The sequence below is a fragment of the Erythrolamprus reginae genome, chromosome 5 (assembly GCF_031021105.1).
Source record: "Erythrolamprus reginae isolate rEryReg1 chromosome 5, rEryReg1.hap1, whole genome shotgun sequence".
NCBI lineage: Eukaryota > Metazoa > Chordata > Lepidosauria > Squamata > Dipsadidae > Erythrolamprus > Erythrolamprus reginae.
In genome coordinates this window covers 61,720,445-61,741,527 of record NC_091954.1, presented here as the reverse complement: position 1 = coordinate 61,741,527, position 21,083 = coordinate 61,720,445, and the positions used below count along the sequence as shown (strand labels likewise).

Sequence of the window (21,083 nt, the reverse complement as noted above, 5' to 3'; positions counted from 1 at the left end):
GATATTTGATAATGATTATGATTATTTTTGGATGATTTTCTTTTTCTCTTTTCTTTTTTGTTTTTTTCTCTCTTTTTTCCTTTTGATTGATTGAATTATAAATTGCCTATCTGATTTATGGTGATAAATAAAATAGGAGGAAGGGGGAAAAGAAAAGGGAAGAGAGGTATTATATCAGGAGTAGGATTAGTATGGGATAATAATTAGGACTAATTATGTTAGGCATCATAAGGAAAGACAGATGAAACAAGGAAGAGTTAAAATGAATATAGATTAGCGAAATATATAGATTAGGGAAGATTATGGCACTGCACTCAGCAGTGAAAATAATTCGAATAGGGAAGATTATTGCACTGATATGACAGTGGCACAAGAATTGGGATGATAATTATACTGGGATTGGCAGGGAAGACTATTGCACTAAGAACAGTAGTGGAAAATATCTAGATTAGGGAAGAATACTAATACATTGGTCTTTTTTTAATGGAAGATACTTTTCACACAAAATAATGGAATAATAATTATTTATATTTATTTTGACCTGTTAATGTAGAAAGGATATACTGATATAATGAAAGAAGTGAAAGAAATGAATTGAGTAGGAAATACATTTTAAAATCTCTAACAACAACCCTTCATCCTATGTATAGATTAAGATACGATGTGAATAGTGCTTCTTTTTTCTTCTTTTTTTTCTTCCTGGGTTTTTAAAGAGAAGTAAATTCAGATATTTCTATTGTTAAGACAGTTATGATAAAATGAGGGTTTTTTCAAATGAAAGTAGGAATTTGTTTACTAAGAATGCTAGAAAGGGACTGAAGCATGATGGCACAGTTAATAATAATAATAATAATAATAATAATAATAATAATAATAATAATAATAATAATAATAATAATAATAATATTTGTATGCCGCCCCTCTCCGCAGACTCGGGGCAGATCACCACAATAATAAAACAATGTACAGAGAACAAATCTAATATTTAAAAATATCTAAAAACCCATTATTTAAAAGAACATACAACACAAGCATACCATACATAAAACTATATAGGCCTGAGAGAGATGTCTCAATTCCCCCCATGCCTGACGGCAGAGGTGGGTTTTAAGGAATTTGCGAAAGACAAGGAAGGTGGAGGCAGTTCTGATCTCTGGAGGGTCAGTCCTCTCCCCGCTGCTATTTAATATCTACATGAAACCACTGGGTGAGATCATCCAAGGACATGGGGTGAGGTATCATCAGTATGCTGATGATACCTAGTTGTACATCCAGACCCTAACAGCCTCCAGGCACCAGCACATCACTTCCACTGCTTCGCTGACTGGACATGGGGTGGAGATGTACAGCTGGGTATCATTAGTGCAAATAGCTAAGAGAAATTTAAATAGCTATAGCACTTTAAATACAAATGAAAGCGAAGAACAATATCTAAAATCCAGATGATAGTATTTGGAAAGGGGGTAGCACAGGATGAATGATATATACCAGAATAAATTGGATAAATAATTACAAAAATTTGATTAATTTGACTAAGAATTTGGCATTTAATATTGTATTGTATTATATTTTAATTTGAGGTATGTAAATTGGAATCTCTTTAAGGTGTGAAAAATAATAATACAATTATACCCACCCACCCCAAAAAAGGAAAGAAGCCTCCAGACACTGCTTGGAAGGACTTCTAGAGACAAGGAGAGTTGAATTGTTCCAGCCACTTGAGGCTTGGAAAGGAGCTTCCAGACACTGCGTGTCAGCATTGCTCCAGCTGCTGGCAGTTCAGAAAGGAGCCTCGATACACCATGTAGAAAGAATGGCAAGAGACAAGGGGGGTGATGCTGTTCCATCCACCAACAAAATCAAGGCGTTGTTAGAAGCCTTCAGGTGCTGCCAGCAAGAAGACAGCACAGCTCAAAAGAGAAGATATAAGCTGATTGAGGTGGTCATTCTGTAACAGCAGGCAAATCCCCCAAACCAAGAGAAAATTCCCAAGTGGTAAATTCCTAGAGCCAGCAGAAAACTTATCAATTTACCAACTTACCAATGTTGATCAATTATTTCATTGGTTAGGCACTAAGCATAAGCTTTGAAAAATATTTTAGGACCAGCTCCTTACCCAACCTATGGTCACTAGTCATAGTCATCCCTCTCTTCAAAAAGGAAGATCCCAGCCTAGTTGAAAATTACATATCAATCTCTCCATGCTGCATCACCTTAAAAGTCATGGAATTAATCATTAACCAATCCATTACCCTCAACTAATAAACAACCAACCCACTTTCAAATAAACAATTTGGTTTCAGGAAAAAAAATCCATAATCTACAACTTGTACACTGCAAAAACATATAGACTACAAAATTTGATGAGGACAAACAAATAGACACAATTTACATAAACTTTTGTAAATCCTTAGGCTCACTACTTATAAACTGAAATCCTATGGCATCTCTGGACACCTACATAATTGGCTAACTGCATTCCTGTCAAACAGAAACAAGTAGTCAAAATAGGAAACACCATATCAAACCCTGTACCTGTTCAGATCACAGAGAAGGAGAGGAAGGTAGTCCTTTTTTACTTTTTGCATTTTGCATTTTTGGAATTCAAGGAGAAGGAGGAGATTTAACTGGCTGTAACAGACAAAGGGAAGGATAAAAACAGGAAAAAGCCATTTTAATTTGCACTTCAGATCACAGAGAAGGAGAGGAAGGTAGTCCTTTTTTACTTTTTGCATTTTGCATTTTTGGAATTCAAGGAGAAGGAGGAGATTTAACTGGCTGTAACAGACAAAGGGAAGGATAAAAACAGGAAAAAGCCATTTTAATTTGCACTTCAGATCACAGAGAAGGAGAGGAAGGTAGTCCTTTTTTACTTTTTGCATTTTGCATTTTTGGAATTCAAGGAGAAGGAGGAGATTTAACTGGCTGTAACAGACAAAGGGAAGGATAAAAACAGGAAAAAGCCATTTTAATTTGCACTTCAGATCACAGAGAAGGAGAGGAAGGTAGTCCTTTTTTACTTTTTGCATTTTGCATTTTTGGAATTCAAGGAGAAGGAGGAGATTTAACTGGCTGTAACAGACAAAGGGAAGGATAAAAACAGGAAAAAGCCATTTTAATTTGCACTTCAGATCACAGAGAAGGAGAGGAAGGTAGTCCTTTTTTACTTTTTGCATTTTGCATTTTTGGAATTCAAGGAGAAGGAGGAGATTTAACTGGCTGTAACAGACAAAGGGAAGGATAAAAACAGGAAAAAGCCATTTTAATTTGCACTTCAGATCACAGAGAAGGAGAGGAAGGTAGTCCTTTTTTACTTTTTGCATTTTGCATTTTTGGAATTCAAGGAGAAGGAGGAGATTTAACTGGCTGTAACAGACAAAGGGAAGGATAAAAACAGGAAAAAGCCATTTTAATTTGCACTTCAGATCACAGAGAAGGAGAGGAAGGTAGTGGCCCGCGCGCCTAACGGCGCGCGAATCATATAACTATAAACCAAAATCAGCAAAGTTTGGTAGCAATAGGGGTTGTGGATTTTATTGCTAAGTACTTGTATTTCAATACATTGTTAAGATGACTGGCTTGGTGCAGTGTAACACTTGTTTGGCTGTTGTCTTCCGTAGTACCTTGTGGAACTTGGGGTACTGCCCTCTTTGCATTAGGACATCTAGGTTAGATGGCGAGATCTCTAGATTGCAGTCCTTAGTTTGTAGCTTGCAGTCAGAAGTGGAAAGATTGTCCCAGCCACGTGCTGTAATGCAGCCATGTGTCCAGCCTCCACTTCCACAGCGCCCCCCGAGGAGGAGGGCTGTGTGGACAACTGTCGGTTCAGGAAGATTGCGTGCAGTTGAGCAAAAACATAGTAATTTTGGTCTCTCTTTATCGAATTCCTATACTGTTCTTGCGGATTTAAATAGTAAGGATGTTGGAGATATTAGCAAGGCCCCTCAGGCAGAGAATGAGGGGATATTCAAAGGGGAAGTTGTTGTAAATGTCACCAAACCATCAAGTGCAGTTAGTAGAAATATAAAGAGGACACATTTTCTTGTGGGTGATTCGACTGTTAGAGGTGTTGATTTGGGACAGAGTAAGGACGTGGTGAAGGTGCTGAGGTGTCTCCCAGGGGCCACTGCCAGCAGGGACAGGAGGAGGATTACAAACATTGTCAAGGCTGTGAGTAAAGGTAATAACATTGATGTGGTGGTGCATCTTGGCACAAATGATTTGTCCCAGAGAAATGTCAATGTAGTAAAAAGAGATTTTCAATGTCTAAGTGTGGAGCTGGGTAAAATAGCAGATTCAGTGACTTTCTCAGAGGTGTTACCGGTTTGTGGCCAAGAGGATAAAACAACGTGTATCATAGAGTTTAATGTGTGGTTAAAGCAGTGGTGTAAAGCTGAAGGTTTTGGCTATGTAAGTCATGATGTCAGTAGGTGGTCTAATAGGGAGTTGTTTAAGAGGGATGGTTTGCATCCATCATACAGAGGTACCCAGGTACTCGGTGAGGAATTCAGAACTTTTTTGGACAGGCATTTAAACTAGGTAAAGGGGACAGAGATGTAACTGATGTGGGTGATTTCTGTCCCCGACCAATGAGGATAAAGCAGTTTTTGGAAGCTTATGAAAAGGGAGCTGCAAATAAAATAGATGTAGTTGTTGATGATAAGGGGCAAACTAATAATGAAAATAATGTTCTTCGTGTAATGTGCACGAATGCTCGAAGCTTGAGCAACAAGCTCTGTGAATTAATGGCCATAATATCTAGAGATAATTTGGACCTGGTTGCCATAACTGAGACATGGTTTAAGGATTCTAATGAATGGGAAATATCCATACCAGGATATGCACTGTATAGGAAGGATAGAATAGAGAGAAGGGGAGGTGGAGTAGCCATTTATGTTAAAGAAACTCTAAAAACAACACTAATTCAAAATACATGTCAAGATCTAGAGACCCTCTGGATTTGCATGCAAAATAAAGACGGTTCTATCATTAGAATTGGGGTGATCTATAGGCCTCCAGGGCAATCTGAGGAATATGACAACAAGATGGTGGATGAAATTACCCAAATGGCAGTAAAGGGAGATATTGTGGTTATGGGTGATTTCAACATGCCTGATGTTGACTGGAATATCCCCAGTGCCCTTACATGCAAAAGTAAGAATATAGTAGAGGCCTTTACAGGAGCAGCTCTGGCACAGCTGGTTAAGACACCAACTAGAGGGGAGAATATTCTAGATTTAGTTTTTACAAATGGGAATTGGGTTTCAGATGTCAAGGTGGGAGAAAATTTAGGTTGCAGTGACCATCTATGTTTGTGGTTTGATGTAAAAACTCATTGTGAGCAATCCTATAATGCAACCAAAGTATTGGATTTCAGAAAAACAAATTTTAATGCAATGGGGGAATATTTAGATAATGAATTAAAGGGGAGGGATAAAATGGCAGGAGCGAGCACCCAGTGGACTGTATTTAAAAAGGCCATCTTAAAAGCCACTGGACTGTATGTAAGACAAATAACTAAAGGTAAAAGGAAGAAGAAACCGCTATGGTTTAGCAATGATGTAAGGACTATAGTCAATGAAAAAAAGGCTGCCTATAGGAGGTATAAAGAGTCTGGAAGTATAGCTGATAGGGAGGTGTATAAAATGAGACAGAAGGAGGCGAAACAGATAATATATGCTGCTAAAGCCTCAAAAGAGGAAGAAATTGCCAAATCTCTAAAGAAGGGAGATAAAACCTTCTTCAGATATATTAGTGATAAGAAGAAGAAAAACTGCGGCATCACGAAGCTTAGTACCGGGAAAAATACATGCATTAATGGGAATAAGGAGATCGCTGACCATTTCAATAGCTACTTCTGTTCAGTTTTCTCAAAAGACACCTTACAAAATAATACTATAGAGGGATATAGCATTGCTTCCAACTGTACGGATTCAGCTCCAGTGATCTTAGAAGCCGATGTCTTAGAAGAACTTGAACGATTAAAGATAAATAAGGCAATGGGTCCAGATGGCATCCACCCCAGAGTTCTTAAAGAACTCAGATCTGTCATTGCTACCCCCCTGACTGATTTGTTTAACCAATCCTTGTTAACAGGAGATGTTCCTGAGGATTGGAGAATAGCAAGTGTTGTGCCTATCCACAAGAAGGGCAGTAGAGAAGAAGCTGGTAACTACAGGCCAGTTAGCTTGACATCAGTTGTCGTTAAAATGATGGAGACTCTACTGAAAAAGAGGATAAATCAGCACCTAAAAAACAATAACTTATTGGACCCAAATCAGCATGGCTTTACTGAAGGCAAATCATGTCAGACTAATCTCATTGATTTCTTTGACTATGTCACAAAGGTGTTGGATGAAGGTGGTGCCGTGGATATTGCCTACCTGGACTTCAGCAAAGCCTTTGATACGGTTCCACATAAAGAGCTGATAGATAAATTAGTGAAGATTGGACTTAATCCCTGGATAGTTCAATGGATTTGCAGCTGGCTGAAGCATAGACACCAGAGGGTTGTTGTGAATGGCGAGTATTCTGAGCAGAGTCAGGTTACAAGCGGTGTGCCACAAGGGTCTGTTCTGGGTCCTATTCTTTTTAATATGTTTGTGAGTGACATAGGGGAAGGTCTGGTAGGGAAGGTTTGCCTATTTGCCGATGACTCTAAAGTGTGCAATAGGGTTGATATTCCTGGAGGCGTCGGCAATATGGTAAATGATTTAGCTTTACTAGATAAATGGTCAAAGCAATGGAAACTGCAGTTTAATGTTTCCAAATGTAAAATAATGCACTTGGGGAAAAGGAATCCTCAATCTGACTATTGTATTGGCAGTTCTGTGTTAGCAAATACTTCAAAAGAAAAGGATTTAGGCGTAGTGATTTCTGACAGTCTCAAAATGGGTGAACAGTGCAGTCAGGCAGTAGGGAAAGCAAGTAGGATGCTTGGCTGCATAGCTAGAGGTATAACAAGCAGGAAGAGGGAGATTATGATCCCGCTATATAGAATGCTGGTGAGACCACATTTGGAATACTGTGTTCAGTTCTGGAGACCTCACCTACAAAAAGATATTGACAAAATTGAACGGGTCCAAAGACGGGCTACAAGAATGGTGGAAGGTCTTAAGTATAAAACGTATCAGGAAAGACTTAATGAACTCAATCTGTATAGTCTGGAGGACAGAAGGAAAAGGGGGGACATGATCGAAACATTTAAATATATTAAAGGGTTAAATAAGGTCCAGGAGGGAAGTGTTTTTAATAGGAAAGTGAACACAAGAACAAGGGGACACAATCTGAGGTTAGTTGGGGGAAAGATCAAAAGCAACATGAGAAAATATTATTTTACTGAAAGAGTAGTAGATCCTTGGAACAAACTTCCAGCAGACGTGGTAGATAAATCCACAGTAACTGAATTTAAACATGCCTGGGATAAACATATATCCATCCTAAGATAAAATACAGAAAATAGTATAAGGGCAGACTAGATGGACCATGGGGTCTTTTTCTGCCGTCAGACTTCTATGTTTCTATGTTTCTATGTTAACAGCGGTGTCCCCCAAGGCAGTTTTCTAGGACCAACATTATAATCTACATAAATGACCTTTGCAAACATATTACAAGTTGTGCCCTCCCAAAGGTGCCCCCAAAGGCGAGATATTGAGATGGGGGGCGATGGATCTGAGCCCCCTCCTGCCAGATGATCAGGCTGGCTGAGACAGCTTAACTCCGAGAGAGGTGGCACCTGACTGGTCCCTGCCACAGTTGCTCACCCGAGCCGAGCTTGCCACCCAATAATATGCTACCGGTGCAGATGACAGTTCTGCCCCTTCAGTGCCTCTGATTCGGTGGCAGCGGCGGCCTGGAACGTGGAGGTGACATTCCCGGTGCTGCTGCTACTCGAAGGGAAGCTGCCAGAAATGCCTCAGTACTTTCCGCTGCTGCTGCCACCTCCTGTCCCGCCTTGGCAGCATTCTATGTATAAGATGCACCCAATTGTCAAAGCATTTTTAAAGGTAATAAGGTGTGTCTTAAACACCAAAAAATACAGTATTTGAAATTGGAAAACAAATTCTGTAACATAAAATTAAGGCAAATTTTTCCTAATAAACCCCAAAGCATTAAATTTCTGAAAATATTCTTTCTAACATATACTTGGCAGCTTAGTAAAATTAGTCTTAATTTTCTCATTTGAGCAAGAACAAGATTCTAAAAAAAACAGAGTTGTGTACTTTCCCTTTCTCTTTTTCAAAACTATTTTAAACATATCCTATAATTTCTTATCTTGCCTATCTCAAATAGTATGAAAGATTACCATTAATTCTTAATAAACATGTTGAGGGATTCACATTGCATTGAGAATCTCATTTTACATTTCTCAAATTGCATTGAGAAAAACATTTTACATTTACAATTAATCAAAGAAAACATTTGATAAATTTTACTATTGATTCAGTCAATTAGTAATATAATAGTATTACTATTATTAAGTATCTTTCACAAGTTTTGTGTGCAAACGTTTGTCAAATATGTAAAGCAGATGCTGATTAATATTGTCATCATCCTTGCTAAAAAATATCATAATTGTCCTTGATTGCCCTTTCATGTAGAGAGATTCATTTATCTCTTCCTTTCTTCTATAACAAGTGATGTTTTATATTTTCAGCTGGAGTTTCACAGTAACAAAAATTACACATTGTTTGGCCTTTGCACTGTCAACCAACAGCCTAGTTGGAGCCACTAAATGCTAAATGATCATTTGCATTCAGAAATTTATGGAAAGTTACTACTCTGCTGCTCTATACTGCAATTGCTCCACTTTCAGAAAAAAGCAATCTGGACAATGATTTCTGAAATAAATTCATAGTAGTCCACAGTGACTGCATCATTCAGCAACCATTCAAAGTTATAATGGTGCTTGCAAATAGCTTTATGACACAGGCCCACAATGAATGTAATGCCACCAGCATCCACAAGGCCACTAGGAAAACAGCCTGATGTATCCCCTTTGTGTCCTTGCTTACTCTCTTGTAATCCCTTCCTTTGAAATATCTTTAGCTTGCAAGGTGGAAAGGGGAAAAAAGTAAATTAGACAGGGAAGAGAATGCCTAAAGAAATTGTTCCCCCTCCCCACCTTGCAGAACAAAGTTTGCTTAAATAAATTAGAATAGGGAAAAAAATAAGAATATAAGATGCTGGTCTAAATTGTGATTGCTAAATGAGAAATACCTATATCTCATTTCTTCTCTCTTCCTTGCTTCTTCCAACATTGTCTACGAAGCTTCCTGTTCACTCTGGAGAAAGAGGAAATTGGACACTTTCCTTGTTTATGCTTGTTTAACTTTATTAAGCAAATCACTCTATATTAAACAGTCACTCTGTTTCAACCCAATTAATCTGTTGTCTTCCGGTTAATATAAAACTGGCTTAGATTTGTCCCTCCCAAATAATATTTAGATAAGAGGGTAAATATGTAAATATGATTTGGACCGGGACTTACTGCTCACAGTAACTCATGCCCTCATCACCTCGAGGTTCGACTACTGTAACGCTCTCTACATGGGGCTACCTTTGAAAAGTGTTTGGAAACTTCAGATCGTGCAGAATGCAGCTGCGAGAGCAGTCATGGGCTTCCCCAGGTATGCCCATGTTACACCAACACTATGCAGTCTGCATTGGTTGCCGATCATTTTCCGGTCACAATTCAAAGTGTTGGTTATGACCTATAAAGCCCTTCATGGCATCGGACCAGAATATCTCCGAGATCGCCTTCTGCTGCACGACTCCCAGCAACCGATTAGGACCCACAGAGTGGGCCTTCTCCGGGTCCCATCAACTAAACAATGTCGGTTGGCGGGCCCCAGGGGAAAAGCCTTCTCTGTGGCGGCCCCGACTCTCTGGAACCAGCTCCTCCCAGAGATTAGAACTGCCCCTACCCTCCTTGCCTTTCGTAAACTCCTCAAAACCCACCTTTGACATCAGGCATGGGGAAACTGAGATATCTCCCCCGGGCCTATACAATATATGTATGGTATGTTTGTATGTATGTCTGCTTAATAATGGGTTTTTAAAAAATATTTTAAATTGTAACTTATTAGATTTGTCATGAACTGTTTTATTGTGTTGTGAGCCGCCCCGAGTCTACGGAGAAGGGCGGCATACAAATCTAATTAATAATAATAATAATAATAATAATAATAATAATAATAATACTTCAGTGATCACAAAATATTTTCAACTCAACCATTCCTGCATGTGGAACTGGGGGAAAAAAAAACTTAAGTCAAATCTATTGCAAGAAACAATACCAGAACAATTAGAAAAGAATTAAAAGTAAATAAAAATATAAATTTCAAAGGAAAAAGAGCATTCAGCAAAAAAAGTAAATTAAATAGCTCCACAAGTTAAACAAGCTTTCCTAGCAAAATTCTCAGCTGTTGAGGGAGAATTTCAAACAGAAAGTACCACAAACTATCTGTATTTTGTTTCTTTACCTTTGGAACTCTTTGGTTGTTGAGGCATCTTATAAGGATGAGGGCACTATGAGGTTTGTGATAAAAGTGTCTGGAAACATGACGGGAAGGAGTGACCTGTCTGGAAAATAATCTGTTATTTACAGTTCTGTTTACACCATACTAAGTGGGAAAAATTTGCCAACAAAAAGCGGTTTCTATTCTAAGCTTTTGATTAATTTGGTAGAAGTTACTTCATAAATCACATAGGCAATTATAGATTTTTGTTTTGTTTTGTTTTTGCCAACAATTTCTGAAGCTAAATATTCATTTACATGTCACCTTTAATGCTTACAATAGCAATATTTCTTTTGTTCAAGGGTCGTGCTGTGTCTTTTTGGGGAGCCAAAAGGGATCTTCCCTTTGTATATCTGCTTTGCTAAATATCTACAAAATTGAAATAGCAAGACACAAATCCATTTTAATTGCAGTCTTTTAAGTTTATATATATTTCTGATATCTCTATTCATTGAGAATGGGTTATATTTTCAGTTTTGGGGATTTCTTTTATTTGCAATGCTTTTTTCATATTTTTAATATATGAATATGTGTTGTAGCTTATCTTTCATTTTTCCAACCATAATAATCACTGATTAAGTGATAGTTCTGTATGTTTTTAAATTGTGCATCTTTGCTAATGTATGATAGGCACCAGGCTGAGTTTTAATGGGAAATAATTTTATTAATACCTATTGTTAAGGAGTCCTGATTGACTGACTGCTAGGTACTGAATGCATTCTTCTTGACAGTTCCTGATGCTCTGAATTTTCTCCTAAAATTACTGTGTGGGCAACGTTATATCTGTGCGTTCTTAAAGATAGTCCCATATTATTTTAAATCACAGTATTCAATCACTGTGAACCACTGAAACAAATATTAAATAAATTTACTCTATACCTACTCTATAACTCTACTCCTGTAACTTTAACTCACATTACCATGGGCAAATTAGACAGGAAATATGACTAAAAGAGCTAATGTTAATTTAAATTCTTAAATTCTATTTTAAGGCTATATTAAGAGACCTTTGCAAGCCTGAAGGTACAAACTTCATGCTGCCACTTTTAACCCTCTAAATTACTTCCTTTACCTCTTTATCCATTTATTTATTTGAGACTGCCCCCAACCTTATCTGATTTTTTGCTAGGCACTCTTTGCTTTATTCCCCAAGTCAACCCTATTTTTCGTTGCAAATTACATTTCAAAATAAGCCTCCTTTCCAAGTTTTTTTTAAGGCAATGCAGATAATGCTTTTTCTAATGTTGGATCCTTTATATTATGAGATACAGTGGTACCTCTACCTACAAATGCCTCTACTTACGAACTTTTCTTGATAAGAACTGGGTGCTCACGATTTTTTTGCCTCTTCTCAATAACCATTTTCCACTTACAAATCCGAGCCTCTGAAACTGTAACCGGAAAAGGCAGGGAGAAGCCTCCATGGGGCCTCTCTAGGAATCTCCTGGGAGGAAACAGGGCTGGAAAAGGTGGGGAAAAGCCTATGTGGGGCTTCTCTAGGAATCTCCTGGGAGGAAACAGGCTGGAAAAGGTGGGGAGAAGCCTCCATGGGGCCTCTTTAGGAAACTCCTGGAAGGAAACAGGGCCTCCACCCTTGTTGTGGTTTCCTCAATCGCATGCATTATTTGCTTTTACATTGATTCCTATGGGAAAAATTGCTTCTTCCTACAAATTTTTCTACTTAAGAACCTGGACACGGAACAAATTAAGTTCATAAGTAGAGATACCACTGTATTTCTATTCCTAAATTTATATTTGGGATATATTCTTCTACTCTGGATCACTGAAAAGTGATAACTAAATGGAAATTGTTATGGTTGTTTATATATTGCATTCAGAAAATTGTACAATCAAATGATTATAGAGTAAGTAAAAACAGCCAGTATGTAAACTTCCTAATGGTGAAATAGATTATTCAGAATTGTATAAAACCAGGATGTATTTTTCTAACGCCTGGCTATTTATATGACAATGCCAAGTGTACAAAGACAAGCATATATTACCCTCAAGGGGGACATCAAAGTATTCAATTTAACAGAAAATATGTCTTTTCATTCATGACTCAAATCAATCTGTATATCAATTAAAACATAGTATCTGAGCAGAAATTCCACAACTACTCTCCTGTCTTGTCAAGGAAATTAGAAAGTATCAATTCTTTGTCTTTTTTGATGCTACAGTCGCTAATAGTAAGGCTGGCTCTGGATTTGTTAAAATTAGACCATGACTTGTTGATGCCAATCACTTAATACAATGGTTCAACCTTTACATGCTGACCCCCTGGGAAAAACGTTACAGCTGGAAAGATATCAAAAATAGATTAATATCATTACTCATTTATGGGACTGCCTCCTCCCTCATCCCTTGCTGCGGCCAATAAGGGCCCACAGAGGCCTTCTCTCTGGGTCCCGTCAGCCTTCTCCAGGTCCCATCTGCCAAACAATGTCAGTTGGTGGGATCTCTGTCGTGGGTACAACCCTATGGAATCAACTTCCCACAGAGTTTCACGCTATCTCCTCCCTACCAGTCTTCTGGAAAGCCATTAACACCTGGTTTTTCTGGCAGGCCTGGAATTAGGATTGACTATAAGTATGCATGTTTTTTTATTATTATATTGGAGTTTTTATGGCACTGTAGATTTTATTTAATTATTTATTGCTCTTTTTATTAGTATTATATTTATGACTGTTCTTATCCATTCAGAGTCTGCTTTGGAGTGATCCTTCTTTTTCACCCACTCTGCCTCTGACACTGGGTACCCCTTCCATTCTACTAGTTATTGCAACTTTATTGGAGATACCATTTCAGTATTGAAGAATCAAAACTAACTCTGGTTTTTCCCAATTCATGTATAGTTAAACAATAGTTTCTCCCCACTCCTACTTGGTCACATTGGCCAATTATGAATTGTCCTTTTTTTTTTTTTTTAGAACTGTTCACTTTTCTGGCAGACACTTGAATTAATGGCCTTGTGAGTTCTTAGTTTTCACAGTCCATCTCTGGCATGTCTGCATTCTTTCTTCCTTTTCTTTCCCCCAGTTTTTTGACAAGTTGAATAGCGATTAGACCTAAATGTTTCAGAAGCAGTTCAACCTTGACAGTTTTTCATATGCATTAGCTATTAGACTTTTGGTAAAATGTTTAGTAAAATATTCATTTCAATGATTGCAATTCTTCCTGGCCATATATCTCTTATTCTAGTTTTCTAATTAAGTGATAGTTGTTTATAAATTAATCCCTATATTTTTGGTCATATAGAATTCCATATTTTTACGTAATGTTAACTCTAGTCTTCAATAAAGTTATAACATTCCCTGTTCAGTATCGTGCTTTATTACAATTTTTAGAAAAACTGTTCTTCTGTTTTTTCCTTTATAAGTACTATGTACTGTATTTCATTAACACAATTTGAGCTATAACATACTTTTTTCAAAGAGGTTGCAACTATCAAATCATCAAAAGTATTTTCTGCATGCAATAAAAATAGAAACAAATATCTTGGCCACTTTAAACATTTATCTTGCCAGTAACAATCTTTTTTTGAATAAATGTAGTCCGATCAGGATGTATCATTTAGTTAACTTCTTAATCCTTTTTTCAAATATCTCTGCAAAACAACTTACAACGTATGTAACAAAAAAGTTCAAACTTTTCCCTTCTTTATAAATCAAAGAGATAAAGTCATTTCAAGATGTAGGAAATTCTTTATGTTCCTGAATTTAATTCATTACTATGATAACAGTTTGACCAAGATGTGAAGAGTTGATGGTAAAAGGAAACCAGGCCATCAAACAACATAGAACAACTCAAAGAAGTAGTACAAGATCAGAAGAGCAGATGGAGAGACCTAGCTCAAAGAATTGCCAAGAGTCAGACATAACTAAATGGATAATATGTTATCAATCATCATTATATAACAAAAATATTATCAGGATTCTATTTCAGTTTTTAATCATCTCTTTTGACTTGTCTTCAGCAATAAGAGGGCTACAAGCTTCCCTTTGTTGCTCTCTAAAATTGGTAAAAGTATATATTCCGAAAAGTGTTTGGAAACTCCAGATCATGCAGAACGCGGCCGTGAGAGCCATCGTGGGGCTTCCCAGATTCGCCCATGTATCTACAACACTCTATGGCCTGCATTGGCTGCCGATCAGTTTCCGGTCACAATTAAAAGTGTTGGTCATGACCTTTAAAGCCCTACATCGCATTGGACCAGAGTACCTCCGGAACCACCAGCTACCGTACGAATCCCAGCGGCCGATAAGGTCCCACAGAGTTGGCCTTCTCCGGGTCCCGTCGACTAAACAATGTCGTCTGGCGGGCCCCAGGGGAAGAGCCTTTTTGTGGCGGCCCTGGCCCTCTGGAACCTCCCCCCCCCCAAGATTAGAACTGCTCCCACTCTCCTTGTCTTCTGTAAACTACTTAAGACCCACCTATACCACCAGGCATGGGGGATTTGAGACATCTTTCCCCCAGGCTTATTATAATTTATGTTTGGTATGTATGTGCTGTTTGGTTTTTAATTATGATAGGGTTTTTAGTTTTTTAATATTAGATTTGTGCCATTATAATATCATTTTTATCGTTGTTGTGAGCCGCCCCGAGTTTTCAGAGAGGGGTGGCATACAAATCTAATAAATAATTATTATTATTATTATTATTATTATTATTATTCCCATAATGTTCATTTTTTTCTGGATCTGTTATATGCTTACTATATAATCTACAGTAGTAATTCATGAATTGCTACATCATCTCTTTCATTGTGGAAATATGTTTTGTTCCACTCCAAATAAAATAATAATACTTTTATCTTGCATTCAGTCGATAGGCCAGATTTCTGACATTGCTTAAAAAAAAAAAATTAATAAAAGCCAGTTTTCTGTAAATCTCTTTTGCTTCCAATAAATCTGTTGATTGCATATTGCTATTTTCTTCTAAAACCAAGACTGGGTTAAGTTTTGGCTTAATTCTAAGTGTTTGGGCTCATCCAGGAATATAACTTTCTGTTTTTGCATGGCTTTTTATCTGATACCAGAGAGATAAACAAATCTATCATAAATGTTTTACTATCTTTTCATTCTGGTAACAAGGGAACATCAGGGATTAAATTGATTTGAAAGAAGCTCTAGAGTATTTGGAAACACATATGTCCTCCTTAATAATAATAGTTCATTGTCTCTACATATTGAATCTTGGAATCCTTTAATTAATCTTGACATTATCAGTGTATTGGATTATAAACTGCCACCTCCATATCTATGAATTTGGTTAACGATGTATTACAAATTCAAAACATCTGTCTTCTTGAATCAATTTTATGAATTATTAAAGAATACTCATACTCTGTGTGGGCTATATATGCATGCCTCTAAACAAGGCAAGAATGATGTACAAGGTGAAATATTTTGAGGAAATATTCTGTAGTTATCATTTTATTCATACAGGGATGGGATGGAAAAACACATATGGCAAGAAAGCTTCATTTTTCTTCCAAACTTACTTGTGATACCAGTATGCCCAGTTTTGCACATGCTCTGTTACACATCTACTGTATATGCTTAGATCTGCTCAATTGATATATCGGAAATTATGATTAAGACATAGCTTTTTCATTGGAATTGGTCTCCCCCTGCTGAGGTGATATGGTTTAACCATTGCTCATATGAAACAATACAAATAGCAGTTAGAAAGAAGGATTATGAGCAAGGAACCACAGGGTCAAAACTTTACCAGCTATTGTAACTCATTAGATTGTGCTAAGCAAGTCACTCTCTTTCAGTCCAACCTACTTCTTAGACTTGTGATTGTACGATAAATACAATGTATGTCATGTATGTCCCCCTTTGGGGGAAAAAGGATAATATTTAATTAATGAATAAAATAACTAAAATGGATGTCAAGATATAAAGAATGTAAATCTAACCTTTGAAAAAGCATGGACAAACTGTTAAGGAAGGGATTGGACAATGGATGGTATGATCCAAAGACTGAAGCAAGTATGAGAAAGAAACTCATGTAGTATAAGATGGACAGAAATAAATTTGGACAGATTTTTAAGATTCTGTTATTATTATATACTACAATAATAAAATAGCAGTTTTTAGAATCCTTGTTGTATCTTTTTCTTGGTCTCTCCCCAAATATCGATTCAATCAATACCAAGGCAGGTAATTTTACACTGAACAGTATTCGCATAGTATGAAATGTGAAGACCAAGTTATTAGCATGATTTGTGTCATCCTGAAGCATAATTGAAGCAGACAAAAAAGTCTTTCTGGGCATTATTTACAATATGTATTCCAGCTCTACATGTTATACGCAACAACTAGTTGTTCTCCCTGCTTTACTAACAAACATTTTCAGAGATTTGAATGCAAATTAAATAAAATGAAAAAAAATGTGCTAATTCTATGTACTTTTAAAACTAGACTACTATTATTTCCATGTTTGTTGCTTTCTTCTGCATGCATTGAATCAATCTGAATTTTAGGTTGAACTGTTTAAAATGAGAAGCCTGTGTTTTTTCTCCCCTTTTCATTTCTCAAGCCAACTTCACCTTTGCCTGTGATTATGCATTCTGCTTCACAGATTGATTTGCTTTTTTTCCGCTTCTTTTTCTTTTCTCTCAGGTCTGTCACGGATTTGGACAAGGAGCCTGACCTTGTACATATGGAGGCTCGGACACCAGATGGACGTGAGTGTCTAAGCACCATGTCTATAAAACCAGAGAGGAAAAGATGCAATTTCATTTGACTTGGTTCTGTTTTTTGATTTACATTTTAATTGCTAGGGAAAATGTGAGTCTCGAAGCTCTCTTTGCTGCATTTTTCCCAATTCTAAAACTTTCATTTCTGTGGAAAGAAATAGAAGTAGAAGGGAACAAAAACTTATTAGAGGCAGTAAATAAAGGGGAAATAAACAAACAATAAACAAAGACAAGGAATAATATGCCAGAATAACTACATATCTCTTAGTCTCTCTTTGTCTCTCCCTCCTCTATATCCAAAAATGGGACTCTTGGTTTCTACTTCAAGCTGATTTAAAGAGGAGCAAGGCAGAGTCCCTGATTCACAAACAAACTATGGATGGAGCCATATGGGTGAATTTGCTGTAAGAAACCAATAAGAGCACTTCCATTTGTTTGCTAAATTGGGAATTTGATAGCTATTTGGTTTCTGCTCTATGTGTCATTGAAATGCCCCAATTAGAATTTGGATTTTAGGGATCAAGTGCTAAAAGAAACTGGGATTTTAAAACTATTTCCAAGAGCTAGTTTCCCATTTTTAATTAGTAGTTTTATAAGACTTCTAACTTGGAATTTCACCTTGCAGTGAGAAGAGTGGTAAACGATTTTTTAAAAAATAATATACATAATATGAAAAAAGCATATCTTTATGCAAAGAATATTTATATAAAATATATTTCATTTCATTTATTTTTAGAGAAAACAATTGTACTGAATACTGTATGTTTTCATACAGATAATGCTCTTATGGACATTTGTTACCAAAGAATAGTATAGAATTACAAATAGGTTTGCACCTTAATTTTTGTTTTCTAAGCCTCTTATGTATTGCGAGAAAGTCAGATAGAATACAAAGCAGAATACAGATTGTCACAATTGCTAATCTATATGTATATATGCAAACTTGAAATAATAGCCTCAATTTAAATGGAAATACAATACATATCAACATTGTCTTCAAACCTCTTGAATGGCAAAATTCATTTGGAGGTAAGTACTGCCAGCAATTGGAATCCCTAATTAAGTAATGCTAGTTATTGTAAACATCATGTGCAATTAACCTAGGATATGATGTTTGTTTACTCCACAAATTTATTTTAAAAACTTATTATATTTTCATATTTTATGTTATCAAAAACTGTGATGGATTCATATGGCAAATTTAATAACCACCCCCGCATGTATCTGGTCAACTTTGTCCCACCTGGGTTTCAGAAAAGTGTTGAATACATTTTTTCCACTTGGCTGGGAATGAAGGGGTTGGTGGCATATTATATTTGTATGTTTCAATTTTTAAATCATTTTTAAAATAACTATAACTTTTTAAAATATGCAATTTGCAGTTTGATAGTATTGGGGATTTTTGTTTTTTTGTTTTGGTTTAACATTGTTAGTCATCCTAGGCTTTTTTTTTTAGTAGCACACAAGCAAAGATAAAAAATGTTAACAGATCTACTTTATGCCAACACTATTTCCTATACATTTCCATAATTTCCATATAGTTTGTAACACATTGATATACAAATTTTATTCAATAAACTTCTTAGAACTCTCTTTTGAGATTTCCTCGTTGTTTATAGTGATTGTTTTGCAAGAAGCTTCCTCTTGGAAAATTCATTCTTCATTCTTATTTATTTTCTAATTACATCATTCACTCTGCCTCTATCATCAGATTATTCTGAAATATTTATTTTGTACTCGTTACTCACTTTTATATTCAGCCTATATTCACAATAGCCCATTTTACTTTAATATTTGTCACAAAGGATGACAAATGTACATGTCCTAAGATAATATTACAAGATCCATCTGTGTTGGTTATCGGAAATAGAGATTTAGTATTCAGAGCTTTCTGGTGAAAGAGAAGTTCTCTGTGAATGAGTTCTGGTGACCGACCCAGATTCGGATCCTTTAATATTTGTCCTTATAACCCAGCTCACCTCCATATAACTTAATGGGAAAAAAACATTACTAATTGTTCTGTCTGGGTCACTCCGAAAGCTATGACCAACCCAAAAAGATAAGCCAGACACACCGGTAAAATTCAAATACAGTTTTATAATGTTCAAGAGAAACAAAGCTAACAGAAAATGTCCTTACAAAGCAGGAAAACACTGGAACTCCAAATATATACACGAAGGCAATTGTCCATGCATCAATATAGGATTCTTGCTGCCAAGACAAGGCTGTAGGTAACAGACATACACCTCCCACGGGTCTTCAAGACTGCTGGGCCACGAGCCAGGAACAAAAACGCCAAGAAAACAATGCAGGTTACAGCAACTCCAAACTGATAACACTCCACATGGCTTCAAGAGCTTGCCTGCCTTATAAACCCTTCCCTGCTAATGAGGACCACACCCAAGCCCTGCTGTTCCTTATTCAATGCTGATAATATTTCCTCAATTGATCCTTCCTTTGATCTAAACGTCTCTGTCGCATGTCAATGACAGCTTGTGCCTCATCACCTAATGACTCCAAAGACTCCAAGCTACTGGCTGGAGTGAGCCCCTCCCCGGGGCTCCCATGCTGTTCTTCCTCGTCACATTCCTGACTGGACTCTCCCCCATCCAACTGCTCAGCCCCCTCCTCTTCGCTGTCAGCCTCCTCTGGGCATGGAGCCAGCAGAGACGCAGCTGGCCTTTGATCTGCCTCAGGCTGAACCACAACACTAATCAGAGAAATGTAGTGGTTAAGGCAACATGCTAGAAATCATGAGATCTGGAGTTTTAGTCCTACCTTGACAGATGAAAGGTAGATATATCAGCTATCAATCCTAGGATTGAACAAGACCACGTCTGTCCAGACTGAGGATTGAGTGGTAACTGGGGGTGGAAGTTCCCCCAGTATTTAAATTAACAGACTCAGTCTGTATCTAACTGTAACGAGGTCAACCCATCCTGGCTGGTAGTTCTGCCCACTATAGAGAAAAGAGGTTTCCATTACATGCATGATCTGTAAATAAATCAACCAAACTATTCAGCAGTGCACATTTCCAAAGCTGCTTCCAAACTTCAAAGCATTATCAAATGAAAATGCTTTAATTTAAATCTTGGGTGCTCTCACGGGACTGTTAAAAGTTCTTTTTCTCCCGGTTTCTCAAATAAAATAGAATTAAAGTTCTTGTCTCACAGCAGAATATGTATTTCCTTATAGTAATAAATATATTATTTATTATATCTTAAATAATAAATAGATCATTGTGCCTTCTTGCTTTTCTCTCTAATGTTAAGAGACACAAGAGTTGAAACAGATAATTACATAATCTAAAAACCTAAAAGGCATTTGAATGGCATTCAAATGTTAGGGACAAGGTTATTTTATCTCGCTCAGTAATTTTTATTTTCCATTAGAGGTACTAGTATTTTTCCTAGTATTTTTATTGAGTCATAATTTCATTAATGCAATGTGTATATTTCCAAGAGCAGAGTAAGATTATTGTACCATGCATTTGCTCTGGAGACAGATTAGAAAACATTTCAGTATTGCCTCCTTCGAGAGTCAATATCCTATTTCTGGTCCTGTCTTGTTTATAAGCCTATCAATTCTGCCAAGGATTCGCTAAGTTTTTCCAGTTTTTTTTTCTTTCACCTTCTTTCCCCTTTTTCTTCTGCCAGTTTGGCAGATTTTTCTGAAATGGCAAAAAGTTGCAGATAGTAATAACTGGCAATGACTATTGTTCAATTGCATAGATGCTGGAGGTGGAAGCACCCAGGAATCTAAGGAAGGCTTGAGTGCTTACATCTCAGATTACTTCCTGCAGAATCAGTCAGATAGAAGAAATTCAACAAAAATTCAGTAAAAGGAAAAGAGGA

The 21,083-nt window shown here is 36.8% G+C and overlaps 1 protein-coding gene across 1 annotated transcript in view; it reads left to right on the top strand.

The window, feature by feature from the left end:
* LOC139167804 (VPS10 domain-containing receptor SorCS3-like) overlaps positions 1–21,083 on the top strand; it is a 624,967-nt gene that overhangs the window by 430,967 nt on the left and 172,917 nt on the right. The window contains exon 6 of the mRNA XM_070752751.1: positions 17,153–17,217. Coding sequence (XP_070608852.1) covers positions 17,153–17,217 — 65 coding nt within the window. The remainder of the gene's footprint in view (positions 1–17,152; positions 17,218–21,083) is intronic.